The sequence below is a fragment of the Ambystoma mexicanum genome, chromosome 1p (assembly GCF_040938575.1).
Source record: "Ambystoma mexicanum isolate Mex_15411 chromosome 1p, UKY_AmexF1_1, whole genome shotgun sequence".
Classification (NCBI taxonomy): Eukaryota; Metazoa; Chordata; class Amphibia; order Caudata; family Ambystomatidae; genus Ambystoma; species Ambystoma mexicanum.
Genome location: NC_090921.1, coordinates 213,990,034 through 214,014,738, shown reverse-complemented (window position 1 = coordinate 214,014,738; position 24,705 = coordinate 213,990,034). Strand labels below are relative to the sequence as shown.

The following is a 24,705-nucleotide window of genomic DNA, read 5'->3' as shown; positions in this document are numbered from 1 at the left end:
TAGACTGTGATCTTCAGTCGATGTACGCTGCAAGGACTAAGCTAAGAACTGCATGACCCACAGGGGGGAGGGGGAAGTGGGAAAGGGTGGAGGGGTGGGAAAGTCATGTTCTCATACATGACCCAACTCAGAAAATTGCATCTTGAAAAATATGTCTCGAACATACTGAATCGTTGGGGCTTGTTTTTGTAACCTTAAGTGTTGAAATATTCTTTGTGGTATGACTCACATGTGTAAACTTAATAAAAACAAATTTTCAAATAAAAAAGAGAACTGCCTTCTAAACACGTAAATATGTCTCGGGAGGATAGCTCAGGGGCAACGTGCCTTGGAAGCAAGACAACACAGAGCACCACAGGTTCGAACCCCGGGTTCACGCTTAGAAACCTCTGGGTATTAAGCAAGTTATAAATAACCTATCATATCATATCAAAAACAACCATCTAGTAGTCTTGTCTGCTCAGAATAGAAATTCACTTTGATGGGGCTACTTGCTACCGCAAAGGCGCTTGTCTGTTTGTGTACACAAGCCTCTGTGGCAAGAGCACATCTCTGTCACTTAGTGGCCCTTAACCACATCCACGACTGGAAAAGCCTTGCTAAATTAAGACTGGTTTCCAGGGGGCCTGCACTTGGAAGAAGAACTACTTTGATAGCTTCTGGTCTAGCCTTGGGACACGGTACCTGTCGTGTTGCAAAAGCGAAAGACCACACTGTGACAAAGTCAACATTTTTAAGCATCAGCAACAGCCCTTACAACGTTCCTCTCAGCACTCCGCTCACCACCCGTCCAGGCTTCTACGTTCTTGAAACCACACACTCTATCCAGCACTCCGTGTTCCACCCACGCCATGCCGTTCGCTCAGGATGGTGGCCCAACAAAATCTCTTGACTTTCTACTTCAGCTTGTATTGTTCAGTCAGTGGATCCACATAGGGTGACTTTCTCGGTATCTCTTCTCATCTGGAAATATGGAAATATGTGAACAAGAAGTAAAAGCCTGCCTCCCTGACTGAAAGAATTGGCCGCAGTCTTCACGGCAGACCTAGGGTACTGGGATCAGTCATAAGAGGTGACCGTTATTGTGTGAATAGCTATTTCCTATCTATGTCTCGCCCCATCAGGCTAGATGGTACATGATCGTACCGATCAAGAGGTTGGGCATCAAGAAAGGATTTCATATGAATGCAAATCACTTGAGGATTCTGATCAGGCATCCTTGTAATCTCTATCATGGAGGCTATCAATGGCTTTCACAGCTTGGTACGGAGTGTTTTACTGCAAATTTCTATCTGGGAAGTGTGCAAATGGTTTAGACCGTAACCTCATCAACCTTTTCCAGGTCTCACAGGCTCTCTGAGCAGGATACCATCTAGAATGGTATTGTGAGGAAATTCTTGTAACCATTGGATTTCCTGTTCTCGTTAAAGGTTAGCGTGACTTTCTCATTACCTGTTCAGTGTCGTTCTCGTCTGGATCATGGTGAAGCCTTGTGTGCTGCTAAAACTCCATCGTCAATCTTGAGCATCTGGCAACTCTGTATCAGGGGAAAGTCCACATCGAACAAGTGGACATTACTTCGGCAGATGAATTCGACAGTCATTTCTCCCTCCCCTGTACACACCCGATACCCAGTATCTTATAGGATATTTGTTCACAGCTTGGGGCTTCCTCCCTGCTGCCCTCCCAGAAAGTTCACTTAGGGGATGGAGGTACAGGGTTTTACGCTTATCTGGTGTTTGCTTTTCATCGATTGCTCACATTTCCTAGGGTAAGAATGAAATCTTCGCCTGATGGACATGGGACTGGCAGCTGCCCTTGTTATGCACTCAGTCTCATGGCAGGTATGGTGCATTTCAATATAGGGCAGTGGGAGCATATAAATTGACAGAAGTGCAGGAAACTAACAGAAACGGCATGCGGAATAGCACTCTTGGCTCTGTCAGTGCTTGTATTGCTCTGCACATCTTCTTTGACGCCTTCTATAGTCAGTGCAAGAATTGGTAGCTTGGGAACTGTAATAGGCTGAAGAGGATGGTACCTTGATGGGTCAACATAGATCAGTATCAAAGGTGTGTGGGAACCCTTCTACTGAGAACGAACATGGGTCATATACCCGGTTGTATGGAATTTCTTCCACTTAGGAGGGTCTACAACCACGTTTTAGTTCACTGCACCCTTCACAAAGGAGAAATATCCATTTGCACATCAGTCCCGTCCCACCCACAAGGGCAGTCCATCACCAAAATGTTAGGCAATTCTCCTCTGAACAAGTGTACCATCAGCAACCCCAGACACATGTTTTGGCCTTGTTGGGCTTCAACAGTGAGGTGAAACTGAGCCTCCCTGAGGCCCAATGAGCAAGGGGGTACACGTCTGAATTATCCTAGGTTACTTCGGTTGAAACCCCAAGTTTTACAAAATTGCAAAGGAGTGTGGGAGCCACTCTACTGAGAACGAACATGGGCTAAATACCCTGTTCAATAGAATTTCTTACACTCAGTATCAGTGTCTGGGAAATCCAGAGAAAATGCTGTTTTTTTGCTGTGCTCTGCTACCCTTGCAAAACAAAAGAAGTGATGGCTGGAAGGTTTAGAATGAGTCTTAACCTCTGTGGGCAGCCCTCCAGACCATCATTCTTTACCTGCCATGCCATTACAAAAGGGGAAGGGCTATATGCAACTCAGGCTTTGACCCGCCCCAAAAGGGGCAGTATATTCTGAACTGCTATGTTACATCCCTTCTTCATGAGACCACAAGCATTTCCAGACATGCCTCGGCCTCACTGGGTGTCATCAGTGAGGAGTAGCTTGGGTTTCTAGGCCCAGCAGGCACAGGACCCACGTCTGGGAATACCCGTCCCACTCGGGGTGACTAATGCCAAACAAAATAGGTGATGACTGGAAGATTTAGAATTACTTTTAACCTCTGGCATTGCTCTAGGCAACCCTCCAGACCATCGTCCTTTGCCTGCCAAGCCATTACAAAAGGGGAAAGACCATATGCAAATCAGGCTTGGTCCCACCCTAAAAGGGGCAATCCATTCCGAACTGCTAGGTCACATCCCTTCTGCATGAGACCACAAGCATCCCCAGACATGTTTCGGCCTCATTGGGCTTTATCAGTACTAGCTACCATGACTTGGAGAGGTTTCTGCAAAGATGATATTCTGTCCTGTATCAAGTCTTAGAGAGTCCAACATCTGCAAGGGTAGTTTCTAGCTGTACCTTTCCAGTGGGAACAGCTCTTATAAACATCCTTCTGTTTGTAAAATCATGTGGGATGGAGAGAAGTAGAAAGGTCCCAACTGCTGAGGATAGTTTTCTGCATGACTTGAATGTGTGAAGCAGGGACCTCCATGAACGGGAGCAGGAAACTCACAACCAGCACGAGTGCTTTGCAGCGGCCCTGCCCTGACGATGTGTGCTAACTCATCCAGAAGGCATGAAACAAAAGGCCTCATCAGGAGTTGGGCTTTATTTCCGGCTGTAATACTGCTGACTGTAATAGCCCTAGCACTGCCCGGTCCGGTGGTATTACCACTGTATCACGGGTTGGGCCTTAACGGTAAATCCCCATTCCTGATTGGGTCCATTGGATCCAATGGGGAATTTTCAGTGCTAATACTGCGGGCTAATACAGCCAGAAGTAATACAGCTGAAAACAGGGATTTTCAACCCCAGAAAAAAAGCTGGAGGTAAAACAGCCGATTTAGCGCCCAACTCGCGATAGGGCAAGCCCTTAAATATGGTGGTAATACCGTTACGACCGCATTGAAGGGCTACAGCCCAACTCGTGATGAGGCCCAAAGAGTGTGAACAGATGGAAGAGACATATCTCCATGTGCTATACTTTAATGCCAGATGGAAGAGACATAGCTCCATGTGCTATACTTTAATGCCAGTGCACTATATATCTAGTTCTACTGTTTATAATATTTTTCATTTTAATACGTTTATGTGCATACTGAATATGTGGAGTCTGTACGGTCTTATTGCCACAACAAACAGGCATGAACCCTTTTGGTAATCAGAGTTGGCAGAAGCCTAGGCCAGCCCTTAATAAAATCGCTATGTTTATTGGCTATTAGGTGTGACATCACTGTACAGATGTGTGGCTCATTTCACTGGTGCACTGCCAACAAACACCCAGATTCACAGAGCGGTGTATCTCTGCGGCGCAACGTAACTGTGCACTGAGTGCAAAGTCACTTTGCACTGCAAAATTAGACTTTGCACCGCTCTGTGAATCAGGTTGTTTGCTGGCACTGCAAAGTCACTTTGCACCACCCTAAAAGTTCCATAAATCGGGTCCTTTGTGTTTTATGTGAGAAATGCGGAAGTTTGATAAACAGAGAGAGATGGTATCATTTAGGCTTTTGAAGAATCGCAGGAACTGAAATTGAAGAGTAAAAATGCATTTTGTTCTATTTTTGATGTCAGTGAATCTTAAATGGTGGGAGGGTGGGGAGAGTGGGGAGAGTGTGACACTTTTTTGATGTCCTTTCTTTCCCACGACAAAGCCTGAAGTGATATGATATGGCATCTATAACGCGCCTATACACAATTGTTTGATCAGTTTAAAATCATTTGGAAAGATTAATATTGCATCTTTATTGTGTTGCCCCTGAGATGTGTGAGTGTTGTTGTGACACATTTCTAAGGGCGGAGAGTTTACCATTTGCATAATGATGTTATATTTACTGTGAATATTATGCTACGAGTAGTAAACGCACTGGAAAAATGTGATTGTGTTCACTGTAAAAAAAATGGGTGAGGGTCTGTTCTCAGCGCTTTGTGTTTGGCACATGGTACAGTTTGTACTGTAAGTCTCTGCGCTGGTGACCAACCTGGCTCTTCTCAGCCGCACGATTGAAGTGCAGAGGTTTGTAGGGTAATTGGATTCTGGAAACATCGAAGACCCCACTTGTGGCTCTTTGAGGTTTGTAGGGAAATTGGATTATGGAAACATCGAAGACCCCCCTTGAGGCTCTTCTCAGCCGTACGATTGAAGTGCAGGGGTAAGTAGGGAAATTGGATTATGGAAGCATCAAAGACCCCACTTGTGGCTCTTCTCAGCCGTACGATTGATGTTCAGAGGTTTGTAGGGTAATTGTATTCTGGAACCATCGAAGACCCGACTTGCGACTCCTATGGAAACAGACTTGTCAAGTGACAAAGAAGGAAAGTGGATTGCAAATGTATTCAGCAAGCAAAGTCACCTGCAAGTGTTATAACTGAACGGAAGCCCCTGGTGACAGGGGGCCTCTTTGGGCTCATGCAGAACGACGTGGAGTGAGAGAAGAGTGGAAGTGAGTTTCTGGCCTGGGAAGTGGACTCATTTGATGACCAGATGAACTCTGCTGAGAAAGTGACCCTCCGCAGCCGGGGGGAAACCAAGAGGAAAACAGGAGATTGCTTCACCCTTTACATGCAAAGATGTCATGGCATGTGTTATGTTATGTTAAAGGATATTTATACCACGCACTATCACCACCGGAGTGGTCCCCTGACGCTTTGTGGATCTGAACGGGAAAGAGGGTGGGATAAGAGCAAGAGAGCTGTGATGTGCTGTTGACAGCATTAGTTCGGTTAACACCGTTCACTGAGCTTAAGTGTGCATTTCGGTTGGTTGCCGTCATGTGCTGTTGTGCGAGATGATGTGTGGTTTGTTTTGTTACAGTGTAGTGAAGTGCGTGCGATTTGTTGTGCTTGGAGGAATGGTTGTGTTTGGTTTGAGTATGAGAGGTGTATGCAGAAGGGTAAGATTTTTAGTAGGGTTGGTTAATAGCATCACTATCTAGACGTGGCGCATGCTAAACTTCCCAATTCTATCTAGATGCGACTCATGCTAATCTTCACAGTTCTAGCTAGATGTGGCGTATGTTAATTTCTAAAATTCTATCTAGGTGTGATGCATGCTAATCTCCATGATTCTGTTTAGATGTGAGTCGTGCTAATCTCCACAATTCTATCTATATGTGACTCATGGTAATCTTCACAGTTCTATCTAGATGTGATGCATGCTAATTTCCAAAATTCTGTCTAGATGTGACGCATGCTAATCTTCAAAATTCTGTCTAGATGTGACAGAGGTTAATCTATACAATCCTGTCTAGGTGTCATGCAAACCGACATTCACAATGCTCACTAGATGTGACTCAAGCTAATCTTCACAATTCTGTCTATATGTGACGGGGCTAATCTTCACAATTCTGTCTAGATATGACGCAAGCTAGTATTACATTTGTCTATATGTGACACAATGCTAATCTTCACAGTTCTGTCTAGATGTGAAGCAATGCTAATCTTCACAATTCTGTCTAGAGCTGACACAGGTGAGTATTACAGTTTTCTCTAGATATGACGCTATAGTAATCTCCAATAATTCTTCTATCTGAGTTTGACGCATGGCTAAACTTCGCCTGGACAGAGTGTGAACGCCTAAATTGGAGGCACAACAGTAAGTGCAAAAATCCTAGAGGTATCTGGATAGCGGGAGAACGCCTAAGTATGGGACACAACAGTAAATAACGCCACTGAACGGTTGGTACACAGTAGTGATAGGGGTATTGTTTACTAGCAAGCTGACTTTGGTATGCTATGAGTGAGAAAAGGCGACGCGGGCAGCAAGCTCCTGAAAACCTGGCTCTTCAATTAGAACACTTCCTTATCCGACTGCCACTCGCCACCTTTCTGACAATTTAAAAACTTCGATCATGCAACTTGTAATGTAAGAGCTATATAACCTGTACTGTAACAGCGCCTTTGATGCCCGTGGGTTTAGCATGCTTTATACATGCACAAATACATAAATAAGGTGCGACGAGAGAGCAGGGAACCACAATCTACATCTGGACGTTTTTCCAACTACTGTGAGTCATCGCCAACCCGGACAGGAAAGCAGGGCTGCAAGAAGGAACGGCGTGTAGGGCAGCTCAGTGAGACTGTCCTACTGGAGAGAAGCAGACTGATGGCACTGCACAAGGAATAACATGGACAATGATCCAGAACATTGCACACTGGCCGTGGCTGCACGCAGCAGACACCATTGAACAAGTTCAAATGGCAAGAGAGGAAACTCGCCCCTAACCACTCAGTGGATTGGTGGCCACAGCAGTTATTACAAACCTCTGTTATTTGAACAGTGGTCAAAGTGAGCAGGAACGGTTGGGAATGGCGTTCTACTATTTTTTTCTTTTTTTTTACTGTTAACAGTTCCACAACTTTTCTCACACTTCTCCACTTTAACTCCCAATAGCAGTTCCAGTTAAAATGAGATCTGTTTCAACTGTCTGCCAGGATGGCTGCTACCCTTGAGAACTCTGATGCATGTTGCTGTCTTCCTGCCTGCTCTGTCCCCTGATGGGGTCACAGCTCCACTACTTGTTTGTGTACACTTCTACCACTGCATTTACTCATGTGCACTTCATGAAGGCTGTTCGCTCGAGCCAAAGTAAGGTCTGACAGCATATTCAGCTGAAAAGGCAGGTAGAAACTGAAGGGCAAAAAAAGAGAAAATCACAGCTAAGAGTCAAATGAAGGAGCTATCATTGCACGCTAGTCAATTACGTTTTGAAATGAACTTGACAAATAAGAAATGTGCAGCTAGCCAGCCACCCTATTGTGGGTGGAATACCTCATTGCACTCTACCTCATGAAGCTGTTGTAGCCACAAAGGAACAGTCCACTGGGTGCTTGATCTGAAATGTTATAGGACATGTAACAGTGATTTTAGGTTTAATATAGCATGTACAGAAGAAATTCACTCGGTAAGGGGAAAAAGGGTGGACGTAATTACTCTTTGCCATATATGTAAAACACCATCCAACCAGTCGTTGAAACACCTATTGTTGGACCGTGAGACTATCATTCTTTGCAAGATTCGGCAGGGTGGATCACATTGCAGATTTGTTTTGGAACCAACTAATTTCCGGTTATTCAAGATCCCTAACAATAGCGGTGGTAAAAGTTCTCTTAGGAAAATCTGTATTTTCAGGAAAATTATGGATAGTGAAATTGCAGTATGAAGGACTAGCACATTGGTGTATATATTAGTAATTTTTTTCCTCAGGCTTGTTTATTCACAATTTTATTCTTTATGTGATTCTTTGAACAAAATGTAAACCATAAAGATTTTATTATTTTATTCGACTGCTTAAGCATAGTGTTTGATAGCTATGCCAAGTACCTAGAAAAGGAAGACTGTATTTTGGAAAAATGTCTTTCTTTTCTTATTTTTACCGTTCTGTTGTTTAAATTGTAATGGTAATGGAAATTTTTGTAAAAGGTTTTCACTTAACCAAATACAAAATAAAAAAATAGTGATTTTTAGTTTTTAATATTGATGGAACAACTGATTAACCATGTAATGACAAGTCAGATGTGCTCAATTGGCCAGGGGGGTTTCTGTGAAACGTTATGTGGGGTTTATGTTGTATTGTCGGCTAATTTTGACATTCCTGTTTGTGTTTCTGCGAGCATGCAAACACGCTCATTCATGATATGAACTCTCACCATGCCTGTGGGCATTCCTGATTTATGGAACACGTGTTTTTACTGTCAAAAAGGCCAGAATATATAATGCAACCTGGAACCGACATCTGATCGGAACCACCCCGAATGCAACGCCTCATGGAGATGCCCACAATCGTACCCACTTATGCGAAGACAGGCTGACAAACATGGTGTTCCAAGAGCCCCGGATGTACTATAATCTGTACCACAAATTCGAGAACAACAAACCTTTTCACAAATAAAAGTAACAAAATACGCACCAAACAGCGTGAAAATCAATTTCTTCAAAGTAGAACAGCAAGATATCCAGGAGAAAAAACAACTTCTTTTTACCTAACAAGCGAGGTTTTGGCTAGACCTCAAACAGTAACCTGTGATCTTGCGACACATGTCCTTTTCCCTGATGTACCATGAATAACAGAGCTCAGCGAGGTCAATTCCAATTCTAGAGCCAACCACTTTTCCACATATGCGAAGACAAAACACAAGTGACTTGTGAGTATGGCAAAGCTATGTTGTGATATATAGCCAGACACATGTTGCTGACTCGCTTGGAGGAACTATATGAGGTTCTGATCTCGTCTGCTGGCATTGCTCAGATAACTGTGACACCGTTGTTGCATTCATGACTACTTTGAAAATGTGACCTACAGCAGTTCGATATGACAGAAGGGTGATTGTGCAAATGAACAAAAAGGCTTTCACAGACAAAAGGTAGTTGCTTGAAGCAAAACACTACTTAAAGAAGATTGGGTGCCACAAAGTAGAAACTTCACATCTCATGGACTTTCCGATCATTAGACAACAATTGAGCTGCAAATATACTATGCATGCTTTCATTATTTATGACGTCATGTTAGACATTGAAGTATCTAGCAGGAATGCATCATTGCATCAACCCCCTTCTACTGGTTGCACTAAAATGACATGGCCTTCTTCCAAACTGTGAATTGCTACTAACGTTAGCTCAGTTGTTGTAGGGGTTTGGAGTAGGATCTTTGAATGGTTTTAATATAGGACTGATCACAACAAGCTTTCAGCCTTAGGTTATGAAGAAGTGGGTCACTCACACAATGATAGTCGAAAGTGGATCACACACACACACAATGATAGTCATCTCTGCTTTGATATAGGATCTGAACATAACATGCTTTCAGCATTAGGCTATGAAGAAGTAGATCACACACACACACACACACACACACACACACTCGCTATCTCTCTATCTCTCTATCTCTCTATCTCTCTCTCTCTCTCGCTCTCATGGTCATCTCTGCTAACCCTCAAGATATTGTCCTGTTCAGTCCATCACACTGCACCCAAAATGAGTATAGTATACGTAAGTGTGTTAGTCAGTTTTGGGTGCTGTTTTAAATGTCAAAAGCTATATGGAATAATTGCAGATGCTAGAATTTCACTTATGAAACTATGTTTGAGGTATTTTCAAATGTTTGCACCGTAGCCAAATATCTGCTATGGCAGACAATGATAATCCATCTAGAACAAACATATCTGCTGATTAAACAGCAGATCTAGATGGATCATTGTTCTAGATAGATTATCGACAGGACCGTGACATGAAGAATCGCATTTACCTCCAGGCATCTGGATCTAGCCTCTTTGTTTGATTGCTAGAAAGCCATGTGAGGCTGTCACGGAATGAGGCTGTATCATGTTATATGGTGTCCTTGTGTTGTAATGTTATCAATGAGGATGAATGACATTTGGTGGGTCCCATAGGTACAAATTAATAGATAGATACAATTGTACCGGACACAGTACACAAGGACTGTAGATCCCTATATGCACCCTAAAATGGGGGTATATGCCCAGTAATGGTATAGATATTTTTCGAATTGGTCTCACCCCAGAGTGTATTATCACTAGCCATCACTGCTGATATATGGCTGGGAAGAAATAAGTAATCCAAAGGTATTTTGTACAATAATGTCACCAGTATATTAGACTTAGCAACACATTGGGCCTCATTACGAGGTTGGCGGGTGCCCGCCGGTGCCCCCAGTGGGTTGTCGCCAACCCCGTACCGCTAATTCCGATGTCTGATATCCTGGTGCCCCCAGTATATTACAAATGGCGGCGGAACGGTAAATCCCCATTGTGGTCACTGAAGGACCTGCACCATTGCTAACGGTGCCGGTGCTTCATTGAGACGCAGGCCGATGGGTCCTGATTTCCCGGCACGTCAGGCCTGCCAGTGGATCCGTGCCCACCGCATTCTCGTAGTACGGAGGTCTGGGAAAGGTGCATATGTTGCTACTGGCACCCCTATTTCCAGACCACCAGACTTGGAATGAAGCCTATATACTGTACATGCTCAGCAGCTGGGTTTACTTTGACTGGGACCCTATCAAATGTTTTGATGAATACCAGACTCCAAGCAATAAGACAGTTACCTAAGCTTCATGGGAACTGTTTAGAAAGCAATCCAGGCCGGCTTTAACCGCTGAATTTAAAAATCTGTTTGGCTCCTTCTTTCTTACATATTACACCACTGGTGATACATTTCACCGGGAGGTCACCTTCATCAACTAACTTGATGAATACTTTAATATATCCTTTTCCATGCCTCTTCATATACATTTAAATATTAATTAAATGTATCAACATAGGGTAAAACTATAAGCTCTGAGCACTGACTTACACACTTATTTTGGGTGGAAGGCAATGGACTGAACAGGACAGTATATTGAGGGTTAGCAGAGATGACCATCAGTTGGTGTGTGTGTGTGTGATCCATAGAAAATATAGGTTTTTCAGTGTGCTATGCTGCCTTGACTTGAAGAGGTTTCTACAAAGATGTTCTTGTGTCCTCTAACAGGCTGTGCATTGAGGCCTCGCTTCATGTAGATAGCAAGTAGTGGAGAGGTTTGGAATGCTGACAGCTGATTGGATAAATCACTGACTGCCATGATAGGGGGTGGGGGAGACTCATAACCAGAGCGGTGGTGTCCTTTGCCTGTGGGTAGAACTTGCAGCTCTCTGCAGACTTTGTAAGGGAATCTCTTGCAGGGCATAAGGGCTGTTAAGGGAAGTAAGATTAATATCTTCATAATTGAGGCTTCAATGCTGATGTGTTCTGTATATCATGATTTATTCTTTATGATCTTTTTTTAATTATAATGAATGAGTGTTGGCGTCTGCTCGGTGGTGACGTCACAAGGAATATGTACGGACAGAATTGTCAGGATCCAAGGCCTGTTTGAAACAGGAATCAGGAACTCTTTCCTCCGGATGGTGGGATTCAGGAAGTGATTGTTTTTTTTTTTAGAAGTATTTTCTCAGGAGGCCTCACGAGGCCCTTCCTACGGATTCACTTTGTTGGGATGGTAATAGGCCTTGGGAGGCTCTATTTGAAAGAAGTGTTCCCCACATTTCTACCAATGGCTTCTTGTTGTACAGGTCCTTAGCTCAGCTTGGGGTTCTTCTGTGGGAGGTGTTCCTGGTGCTTGAGTGCTACAATCTCTTCCTTTTGGGCATAGGTCTCCATTCTTCAAAATGCCTGTCTCAAATACTGGATTCCAAGACCAATTTCCCCTTTAAGGTGGTTTTGGCACCCTGTTAGCGAGGCCTTCCAACAGTTGAATATGGGCTTTTGTTCTATGCTGTAAACTCTCTTCTACCAAGAAGTTATCCCATATCCTTCTAGCCCAGGGTGTGGTGCTGAGAGCTGACCTCATATGAGAACCTTGCTTGAATTTTTTCCTGGGCATTGCATGCTCTCTGAAAGTGTCAGATGTCCTTGAGACCTTTGGAGCGGCTGGATCCAGGAAAATAGTTATTGTCTGTTTCACTAATAGAAGGTTTAATTCAATTATGGCCATGGTTGACAGAGTCACAGGGGGCCTCTTCCAGCCAGGTTCCACAGGCTTTGGACATGGGGCATTCCAGTCCCAAGCTGGATGGGTTTTGCTTCTGTACCTATGGTGCCTAGTGCTCTGGTCATGGGCCTCTGCTGGTGGAAGGCGCCCATTAAGGTCAGATTGCTTATTAAATGTGATGCTTCTGCACTGTTTTGGGGACTGTATCATAGACCCTCGTTATCGTACATTATTGGTCTTCCTCAAAAATAAGTACTGGGATAAGAAAGGTGGACATGAAGGTAATGGTCTGATAACATATGGCTTCTCGTCATGATTTATTTTAATTTTATTTTATTGGCCATTTGTATGGCGCCTACACAGGTGTTTCCAGGTGCCACAAAACAAGATGTGGATGACAAGATATAAAAAACAAAACCAGTTATATTGGCCTTGTGACAACCCTACAGTGCGAGTGCAAGACAAGGTGGTAAGTGCAATGGAGAGGAGGTATAGGGGGAAATGCAGGAGTGGGGTACCCCCAAGGATGGGGGCAGACAAGAGCTGGACGGGGCAAGGCGGCAAGTGCCATGGGAAGAGGAAAGTGGGGGGAGGATGGGTGCGGTGGACAGGGAGGACCAAGTTGGACTAGTCTGGGAAAGGGAGCCTGAGGGCAAGTACTGGGGGGACTGGTAGGGGGTGGTCTGGCCCTGGTAAGAATCTGAAGGGACGAGGCCCTAGACGCAGCGGCAGATGGAGAGTTAGCACAAAAGGAGAGGGAAGGAAGAGGAGAAAAGGAAAGTCTTGAGAAGTTTCCAGAACTTAAGAAGATCGGCTCAAGTCTGAGCGGGGAGGGAGGCCATTCCAGAAGGACTCGGGCCAGGAGGTAATTAGGGACTGAAAGCTGGATGTAGAGAGATCCGGCATCCCAGGCAGCCTTGTGGATGATGCAGAGGGTCTCGAATTAGATCCTTGCGGTCACCCAGAGCCAGTGGAGAGATTATAGGGCTGGAGAGATGCGGTCCCTGGGTTTGAGGCCAAGGATAAGGCTTGCAGTCCTATGCCCCGTCCCATGCATCATTGTCGCAGCACTTTCATCCTGCCCCTCCCAGTCTATTGGGATAATGGGGCACAGGATCCAAGTGGAACTGTACATAAGGATTTCTGGAGATGGGAGATATTATACTATCAGGGGAGAAAGGGGGTTGGACATCTCAGAGTTATGACAAAGCTTCCTATGATGGTTAACTCAACAATAAGTACTGTGATGAGAAAGAATAGGAGTAGGAATAATGAAAATTACTGTTGAGTGATCAGACAGTGAGTGTTGCATGAAACAGTGATGCTCAACGATTATATTACTAGACTGCGATCAGTTAATCCTCCTGCTCGCCTCGGTCTCTTGTAGTTTATTGTTGCTAATCTCTGAAATGTCGTTCTGTCGCTTTACATTGAGTGCGTTGCAATACCCACAGAGGTTCCCAGAGGCCAACATCAATGCCACTTGCCTGTTCAGGCATTTGCAAATAGCATCTGCAAAGGGGACTGGGAAACTTAGAAAAGCGGCAGGCCACTAGTGGAAACTTCTGCCTTGCACTGGTTACTTGGGAGAGCAGGGAAGGCAGACACCACCATGAACCATACCACAGGTCTTGCACTTCCCAGGGAGACAGTTTTGGGTGGAAAAGTTAGTTTACCTGGAAGACTTGCTGGCTCTCCCATTACCAATTTCCATCTCAGCGTGAGTGTGTGTGAAACGCTTTGCATCCTGACTCCGCTCCCTTGAGAATCCGAACTTTGAGATCTTATAAAACCCCCCTCCAAAACAAATGACCATTAGCCTCATTGCAAGTTCCCATTTATGTTGGGTCCGTTGGACCCAACAGGGCTTTTTTTGCGGAATTACAGCCGCGGTAATTCCGCCAATTCTGCCGATTTATTTGGCGTTGAGTGGGGAGATTTACCTCCAGGGTTTTGCTGGAGGTAAATCCTCCACTGAAAACCAAAACTCATAATTTTACGTAGTGGTAAAATTGGCGTTAACTCAGTTACCGCCATTTGAACCACTTACCGCCTAACTCGTAATGATGCCCTATGTTATTTCAAACTTGACATTCTATTAATGTATTTACTGGATTGTTCAGTTATTAGTCTGAATTTCAGCCTTTCTGTAAGATGGGGCAGTTTACTATATTTCTAAAATTGTAAGCCACTTTATGTAACTGGACACACGGCATCCCTTAAATGGAATAGGATTGTGTTAGTCACAAATTCATATGTTGTTGAAGATTAGTTATTCTGGACTTGAGTTGAGAAGGACTGGTAGAATTCAATGTAAACAAAAATAAATGCTGCATTTTTTTGTCCAAGGTATACTCTGCTGGCATTAACTCAAAATAAATCATTGATGTGCGAAAGAAGAGTTTTTCCCCCCAAAAAAAACATTCAAATAAAAGAGCAATGCTTTTGTTACGAAAACAAAAAGATTCACTATAAAAATGAAATGATTCACCAATATTAATGTGCTTGAAATTCCCCCAATGCACCCTGTGGCAAAATGGCGTATGTTCTTGGATTCTCAATCCAGTTTACAATTTGTGAGAGAAAAAAGGTTCACCCAGTCCCAAGGTTGATGTGGTTCTTTGTGATTGTTGCAAAATGATTCCATTCCCCAATTTACATTGCACCGTAAATTTTGCGCTACAGGAGTTTTGAAATGCATTCTTCATCAAAAGGTGTGTCCATCCGAATGTCCATTATCCGGATTCCCTGCACTTGACCTTGCTTGAAGCACCATATGCACAATCCTCTAGACAGCCCCTGACCCCCTCCAACTTCCACACCTCTGTCTCCACTGCCCACTTACCACCCGCTAGGTCCCATTTCCCCTATGACGACCTTTTCCCATTCCCTTGGCCTAGGTCCCGCCAGCTCTCCTCACCAGACCCCCTGAGCAGACTACGCTTTGCAGAAAGGAGGTTTCGCGCTCATGGCTTGGCTGGTCTATAGGGAAGTCTGGAGATTTCCTGGTAGGCCGCTGCACCCTGGGCCTCTTTTGTGTGGTAACATATTTTATTTCCCATACTAAAATTGTTGGGCTTGCTGAAAATGTGTAATATGGGGCCACTCTGAACATTATTTCCAGGGCCACTTTTGGTTCCCAGTCCACTCTTGTTTGCAATTAATAATTTGCAGAACTTCCTTGAGGCAATGTCCACCGAGACCCGTCAGCAACGATTGCCAAAGGGTCCCACTCTGATCTCAACCTGTTGTGAAATCTCTGTTTCTCTTGAGTGAATCAGTAGTTTGCATGTAATGCATGAGTTGCTGGTGATAGCAGCAACTCATGCCAGGGGAACACTGCTTCTATTCAGGTTCTTCGCTTCTATGATGTGGGCCAACAGGCTGTGTGAATGGTGGGAGATTGCATAACTTTCCTTGTTAAATGAATGGTTAGAGATTATGAAACTTTCCTTGTTGAATGAATGGTTAGAGATTATGATACTTTCCTTGTTGAATGAATGGTTAGAGATTGTGAAACTTTCCTTGTTGATTGAATGGTTGGAGGAGAATGTCCAACTTTCCTGGTTGAATTAATGATTGGAGGAGATATCTTTCCTTGTTGAATGAATGGTTGGGGAGTGTGTTATGTTCTTTGTCGAATGAATGGTTGGGGATTGCGTAACTTTCCTTGTTGAATGAATGGTTGGAGATTGTGCACCTTTCCTTGTTGAATGAATGGTTGGAGATTGTGCAACTTTCCTTGTGCGAATGAATGGTTGGGGATTGTGTAATTTTCCTTGTTGAATTAATGGTTGGGGATTGTGCAACTTTCCTTGTTGAATTAATGGTTGGGGATTGTGCAACTTTCCTTGTTGAATGAATGGTTGGAGATTGTGCAACTTTCCTTGTTGAATGAATGGTTGGAGATTGTGTAATTTCCTTGTTGAATGAATGGTTGGGGATTGTGTAACTTTCCTTGTTGAACGAATGCTTGGAGATTGTCCAACTTTCCTGGTTGAATTAATGATTGGAGGAGATAGTGCATCTTTCCTTGTTGAATGAATGGTTGGGGAGTGTGTTATGTTCTTTGTCGAATGAATGGTTGGGGATTGCGTAACTTTCCTTGTTGAATGAATGGTTGGAGATTGTGCACCTTTCCTTGTTGAATGAATGGTTGGAGATTGTGCAACTTACCTTGTGCGAATGAATGGTTGGGGATTGTGCAACTTTCCTTTTTGGAAGAATGGTTGGAGATTGTGCAACTTTCCTTGTTGAGTGAATGGTTGGGGATTGTGCAACTTTCCTTGTTGAATGAATGGTTGGAGATTGTGCAACTTTCCTTGTTGAATGAATGGTTGGAGATTGTGTAATTTCCTTGTTGAATGAATGGTTGGGGATTGTGTACATTTTCCTTGTTGAACCCACGCTTACATTTTGTTTTCGCTTTGTATCATCAATGACATAACCAAATCAAAATGTTGTCTTTTTCAGTGAAAAAAAAGAACGTGGTCAAAGATGCGAGAACAGTGAGTACAGAAACAGCTAAGAGTAATGCTAAGAGGCGAAAGGAAGATAACACCACTAAGAATTCCAAAGTGAGTCAGTCGAAGGTGGTGAACGATAGGAATCCATCCATGCTGGCCAGAGATCAGTACACTGCTAATACAAGAGCAAGCCTGCACACGGCTTACACATCAAAACCTATACGACCTGTTGGGAAGAGACGAGATGAGAGGTTTTCCATTGAGACAAAATTTGGAAATTCCTCCCAAACTGCGAAACAAGGAATTGTGAGGTCACGATTGAGAGCGCGGTACAATGAGCACATGGAGTCGGATAATGTTGGGAACTTATCCAGGACTTCCACAGATTGCGGCGATGCCACAAACGCAGGAGACCAGCACACTGAAAATATGTTCACAGAGCTGCAGGCAGATTTCTCAGCAAATAACCCAAGACCTTCAAGAAGGAGACAGGATAATATTCTTTCCGACTTGCCCGCATTCAGGAACCCAAGCCAGGTGGCACAAAATGTCAAACCTGTCATGATGGCAGAAAAAGGGACACAGGCAAATCTTACAGTTGAACGCTCTAGCATAAGAGCAACACAGGCACGAGCTTCAAGGAGGAGTGAAAACATCCAGACTGAGATGGCAGAAGAATGGAACGAGGCAAAATTTTGTACAGAACCACATACATCCAACAGGGCAACGACAAGAAGTACAAATACCAATCAAGCTGAGATGTCAGAAGATTGCTATGTGGTTGAGTCACCATCAGACCTGTGCACACCTAACACAAAAGGTGCTAAGAGGAGGAGAAGTCGCAGTCCTTCCTTGATGTCAAGAGAGCGGAACGCGTCAGACATGCAGTTGGGTACGCATTCAAGGTCAACAGTTATGACACCAACTCCGAGGCGGAGATTTAGCAATACTTCCAAGCATACAAACCCAACCCCGGGAGGGTCGAAACGAAGTCATCAGTCTTCAGGTATGTGCAACTTCAAATCTAACGGACAGAGTAGCACGTCCATTGAGCACAGTGAAGTGGTCTTGCAAGTAATCACTAATTCGCCCATGCTGTAGGGATTTTATAGTATAATTGTTTGATTGAATGTTTAAAAACTCTACTGTTTGTTTGCATTCCATTTTTATATATTTATGGATTCATTCGGGATCTTTCCAGCAATGAAAAATGAGATCTCACACCCCCAGAACATTTTCATTTCCATTCCCAATTAACCAATGAACTCTATACAATTCTAAACTTGCATTGATTAAATCCCATTTTTTTTTTCTTCAAAGTTAGAGTCACACATCGTTCAACATGTTTTAAGTAAAAGAAAGCACATCAGCCTGTAATTACTTGACCATCAATGCCTAAGATGTCTGTAACCACGCCGTGATACCTCATGGTCTGGGCGTTTAACAAATGTAATAAATAAATAAATAAATATACAGCATCACAAATCTACTGGGTAACTGGTCACTAAATCATGAATCAACTGCATTTGTTTTGTGTAGACTGGCTCCTAGTTCTAAAGTAAAGTTTGAATTGCCAAAATAAGTCTTATTGGTCAGCTCTTCACTGCATTGACACCAAATGTGTTTTAAATACCATGCAGCTTGCACTCGCTGGGTCAAATAACCTGAAAATGTTGTTCCTTAAAAAGTAATTTTTTCTGTGCTGAGGTATCCTTATAGCCCTGACTGTTCTGCAGTGTTCTTGGGCTGTCCATCGTTGGGTTATGATAGCGTCAGCCCCGATCACTGCAAGGAGTCTCGATGGGATGGCTTTTCCGGGCCCCATTTGAAGTTCACAGGAAGTAGCTACACGTGTGAAAAGTCTCTGACCCCGGCCTGTTTTTTTGCCATTCAATATCTCTCAAGGAGTCTGGGCCCCGCCTCCTCGGAAAGGACTCCCCTTTTCGGTGTGTGACTACAGCCCGCTGTGCCACGAATGCAGGCTCGCCACGCTTAGGAAGGATGTGTCTCTTCAGAGTCCGAAATACTGCTAAATGAGGCCAGATCTCTTCTCTCATCTGAACCTTTACCTGCAGGCCCCAGTCTCAAGCCTTCTTTTCCTTTTTACGACTCCTATTCAACCCAACGTGCAAAAAAAGTGTCCCATTATTTATTTACCAGTAATTTCTCTCCTTCCAGACCCCACCTTCTGACGTTATCCTGTTTTAAGTCTCCTTCCATTATAGCCTTTCTGCTTGACTTTACACTCATCCTAACCGGTTCCGTGTGTTAATATCCCTGCAAAAATATCGCCATACAAAAATATTGCCATATTTTTGCGACAATATTAAGGCATGGAACCTGCGGGGGTCACCCCCCCCGCAACCTCCACATTATTTTTACAGGAGTGGGGGACACCCCCACAACCCCCAAAAATATCACCTCTGGCCGTCCCAGACGACCATATATACGGTGATATTTTTGGTGGGGATCATTTGTAGTGATACTTCCTAACCGTGTCTTGCAACTATCCTTGTTCTGCTGCATATATGTTGCATACTCCATTCGTCCTCGCTCTGCCCAACGCTATCCTTCTGTGCTGCAACACACGCACAATGTAGTTGCATTCCCAAACTGCATGTGCTGCATCAAATGTCATTCCTAATTGCTTACAATTTCACCCTTCTTGGGGCTGAGCCCTTCATCCATCTTTGATGAAGTTGATTCCCCTCAGTGTGGCTCTTTACGTATTAGAATGTTAGATGGGTTAGTAACGAAGACGCATTGCCTAGGGTCTTTTTTTAGAATGCAAAGTCTTGGTGACTAAAACTTTGCATTTCACACTTCATCGTGACAGTGTTCCCCGCTGATTGACCAATCACAATGATTTTAATGAGAGTGCTAGTTTGCAATTAAGGCCAGCTGCCCCCAACTCTAAATGTTGTGATGTAAAACTCTTCAAAGCTGATCCTAATCTGACTATTTACAGCGTCTGCTGCTGCTAAGCTCAAGTCAAGGCACGTATTTACCATGATGCCACGCTGCATTGTCTAGCTAGTTCATTATGCAATATTCTAGCTATTTTAGCATATTTTAAACTAAAGGCAGGAGCTACAATCCCTAAAATCAGGTCATGATTGCATTCATATTGCTGTACATTTGGCAGGGCATTATCATGAGGTCATTGAGGTGTGCCATTGCTATAGGCCTTTGCCTTGGGGTCTTTAACTTGGACAGGAGCCAATTATATCATGAGAATGCCCTGTACATTGTACACTATAGACACCCATAGATAGATCAATATGTCCTTGACAAATTAAAGAAAATTCCAAGCCAGATTTATATAAGCGGTGACACCAAAAGCCTTCTCTCTGTATCTCTACAACCTTTCACCCACTGCCAAAGCAAATCCATCTCCCAGCGTAACACTCACCATTCAGCCACTGCTGGATACAGCAGATCGGACACGGTCAGAATATGTTAGGTGTTCCCCCTTCAACTTTCAATGGGCTTCATTACGAGTACGGCGGTAGGAGTTTAACGGCACCAGTAAGGATGCCGGTGCCGTTAACCCCCTACCGCCCCATTCCGAGGTCCCTTAGCGGGTCCCACTAAGGCCTGCTGGTTTTACCAGCCGCCCTAAGCAGGAGGTGCTAAGGGACCAGGGAGCTAATAACGGGCCCGCTATTTGCGGGCCCGTTGTTAGCTCCTTCCCCATTCCCATTGAGCCCTATGGGGGCTCGAATGGGAATGGGGAATGGTATTCAGAATGGGGACTTACCGGGTCCTCCAATGTTGGAATGACCCAGTAAGTCCCCATTCCGACTTCCTGGACCCAGACACGGGTTTGGAGGCAGCCATGTTGCTAACAGCACCAGGACTACCTCCAAACTCTTAATGACCCCCAATATCTTTTCTCCAGAGCCTTATGTAACACTGAAGTATTTGCTCAATCATTCCCACCATGATGTCCACTGTCAGCTGATCTCATCTCTGCATGGTAGCATTAATCATCTGGCCCTAAAAGTGAGTTATCTATAACTGCAGGGTTCTCGCTGCAATTGCTACCATCTCACACACTGGCCAGGCTTTTAACTAACTGTACATCTAAGCAGGGCTCAAGTCGAGGGAACACGTGGGTGGACGGAGTCCACCCACTTTTTTTTCTGAGGGTGGACTGTAGGGGATTTTGTGTATATTTGGGGCCTAGCGGTATTTTCTTACCGCCAAAAATAAAGTAATTCAGCAATAATCACTCTTTGCATTCAGATTGGGTTTGGTATTATAGTAATATAGTGGCTATGCATTATTTCAGCACACAGATACATTTAGTTGGTATGCATTTCGTTGTGGTATAGTGATGAGCATAATTTCTTTGTTTTATTTGTGGCCCCAACATACAAAACCCCTTTCTTTTGTTTAGACTGTTCTTGTGATCTCTAGAGGCCTCAGGCTTCTACATTATTCAAGAACACCACATTTTCATATGGAATGGCACTTATGGCTGTAATCACTGATTTATCTACACCAGTGAGCTATGCTTCCATAAAGTATTCACAATAACATGTGGTATAATCACTAATTTATTTACATTAGTGAAACTATTTCCAGAGGCCTTTCTTTCTGCTGACTCATATACATCCAGCAAACTATTTCATTATGTTCCACTCAGAAATCACACACATATATATACACTGAGTGGAACAACGCACACAGCTATTTATAATTGCTCATAACATTACTTTATCTGCATAGAAACTTGGCGCTTTAAGCATAATTCCCTCTATGGCATAATATTTTTTTAGACACCAAATGAAACAGAAACAAGAATACTCTTAGGCAGACTGTGTTATCACAATTTCATTTTAAAATGATACATTACCATTCGTGAGACAATCCTCTCTGAAATAAAAACATGAGAAAGACAAAATGCAAGAACACTACGAATTTCATTTCATATTTGCACAAGAGAGAAAAAAATTACATCGTTTGTTTTGCCTTCAGCTGGCAACATTAAAAAGTGTCATTTGAACACAGTGAAAAGCTATCGCTACACTGTCTAAAATAGGTCTCATGCACATACTGCACCCTCACTTTTATACAAGATAATTACCAGCGAATTGTAGCTGTTTAGCATGTGAACTCCCCGGACTGGTTGCTTTCTTTAAATGGCTCAAGGCTTTCCTTCAAAGCACCCCAGCGAGGACATGCAATTCTGATCTGCAGTCTCTCAAGCCAGTGCTTATTGACTGGACTCTCCAGCCTGGGAAAGACTTTCAGCAATGGACTGGGACGATACCTCTCAATCAGGAAACCCCATAGAAACTCTAGCCAAGTCTTACGCGGAGCTGTGCAAAATGTCCTCTGCCTTTCTTCCTCCCCGAAATGTACCAAAAGACCTCTGTTACAGCCCTTAAGGTGACGTGTCACCAATGAAAATGCACAATAATCTATCCTCCTCTTTCAACAATGGCTTGGCTTATACGGTTTAGAAACTGTATCTACTCATTTCCTGGCATGCAGATTTCGCATCCAGCTAACACAGTGAACAGAGAAAAAAAAAATGAATCCAAGTGCACATTTAAAATGACTTTCAGAGCCTGTCTTTTCCACCTCATGTTGCACTGGAGAACACATTATGATGTAAATAAGTTAAGATCATGTTAGTACTGTTAATTCTATTAGTTCATTAATCCTCTCCTGTCTCCTGCAACAGAGGCATTTCAGGAGAAAGGAGAAAAAAAAATGGTGCAATTGCTTGTACTGCATTATAGCAATACATTGATCTCATGCAGTGGTGCTGCACTCCCAAAACACGCTAAATAATCCTACATATCCCCTCCTTTTTTCTGAGAATTTTGGCAGTGGTCCAAGCCATAATTGGAAGAAATCCAACTTGCTCCCTTTCTTCTTTTTTTAAAATGTATGCGTGTTGGGATATCTTTCTCTCCCCGTTGTAGCCACTAACATGAGCAACATCTTCATTTTTACTGATAAAACAATCAACCTTCATCCCATTATTAGCACCAGGACAGTTAAACCCACTATAGAGCGTTCCCCCCAGGTTCCCCAATTTAATCTTTCCACTTCTATTATACCCAGGTTACTAACCGTAATGTTGTTCTTTCTTAGATTCATTTTCACTATGTGTTTCTCTTTATGATTCAATAAGAATTCTAGGTCCGGGTCTATTGGAAATGCATCCCTTTGAAAAAATTCAATATTTTCTACTTGGCTTTCCCAAATGTCATTCGTAACATGAAACAATGTTCACCCTCCGATCGACACAATTGTATCCTTTGTAACCTGTAAGTAAAATACATTATATTTCACCTGTTTAACCACATATGTTCCATGATTTAAGTGTACTATTGTCAGGTTTTTTAAACAGGTGCTGATCAACCATTTACCTTTGACCATTTTAGCCTGTGCTAATTCTTCACTCCCCATATTGCTAATGATCACTCCACATCCTTCTGATATGCTTGGGTCAGATTTCAAACCACAAATAGCGTCTGTAGCATCAGGAACAAACGGTTTACCTGGGCACATATAATTTTGTTCTTTAAATTTGACACACGTTTCCAAGTTTGGTATCAAGTAAACTTCAGGCTCCAATGACTGAAATGCCACCAGTTAATAAATTTGTCCTCTTGCCAAAATCCCACATTGTGTACCCACTTGGTTTGATAAATAAGTTCAGGAGTTACATATGGGATGCATAGTAAGAACCCAATTTCCAGCCTATCCAAGTCCACATATAATGGCATTGCATTACCCATTTCAAATGCAATTTTTACCTGTATCACATCAATCTCCCTCCTAGTCAACCTTTCTATCATTTGATGAATAATATCCTGTGAAACAAAGTACAATGGTATATGTCCTTGAATCAATTGTGAAACTGCAGTTTGAACTTCTCTCATGTAATTCGTTAATAGTCTATCAACAGGACTCATTATATTCAAAATCTCACTAAGTGTTCTGTCATGCTTAATAATCAGCTTAGTTGCCCGTTGCATCACATCCGCTTGTTCATTCAATATGATCGCAGTTTCATTTATGAACCTTACTTGTTCATCCAATCCCCCTCTAATGCCATCTAATGTTTTTTGTATTATTTCTAGGTCAGCACTCAGTTGTTGTGCTTTAGAACTCAGCATCCCTACTGAAATGGCATTGGCTGTTGATATCGTGGTACCTATTATGGCTCCAACTATAGACATTACCAATGATATCGCAAGCATCACTGCACCTCTTTTTCCTCTCCTCTTCTTAATGTCTGCTGAATTCACAAATATTTACTCCAATTGCATCAATATATCTCTTATTGACTGCTTAGCGTCCTCTTTTCTTATTTCCAGCCATTCTTTAGTCTGCTCAGCTTTAATTCCAGTGTTGTTAAAATGTTTTTCTATCAAAATATCAGGATTCAATTTTATATAAATGTTCTGGAAAATCATCCTTCTATCACTCATGATGAATCCTGGTGCTTCTTCTACCGCAATACCAGATGCTGGTCCAGGTTCAATGACAACCTGTGCTTCTGAATTTTTGAAGTTCCCTCCGAACATCAACATAATTATCCATATTGTCGGCGTCATCTTCAATGCTGATCGCTTTGCAGCCTTGATCTTCGCCCCCTTCCGGGGCTTCTCCGGAATCTGTCCACGTGGGCTCCAGGACTCCATCGTCTCCCGTGGCCTCTGGTCCCGTGTCCTCCAAGTACAAATATGTTAATATTCTAAATCAAATAGAAAAGAAATAAATTAAGTACATAGCACAATACTAACTTCACCTTTTTGCCAAAAATAAAACATGCTTTGTAAATTATTTCGCCCTTTTTCCTCTTGCTTTCTGAAATTAAACATAGGTTAAAGAGAAAACAACATACATAAAACTGCA

General features: G+C 43.1%; 1 protein-coding gene across 3 annotated transcripts in view; it reads left to right on the top strand.

Moving 5' to 3' along the window:
• Positions 1-24,705, top strand: part of LOC138567878 (micronuclear linker histone polyprotein-like) — a 141,992-nt gene that overhangs the window by 82,456 nt on the left and 34,831 nt on the right. For all 3 annotated transcript variants that reach the window (XM_069646372.1, XM_069646375.1, XM_069646376.1), the window contains one exon: positions 16,829-17,827. In XM_069646372.1, coding sequence (XP_069502473.1) covers positions 16,829-17,827 — 999 coding nt within the window. The remainder of the gene's footprint in view (positions 1-16,828; positions 17,828-24,705) is intronic.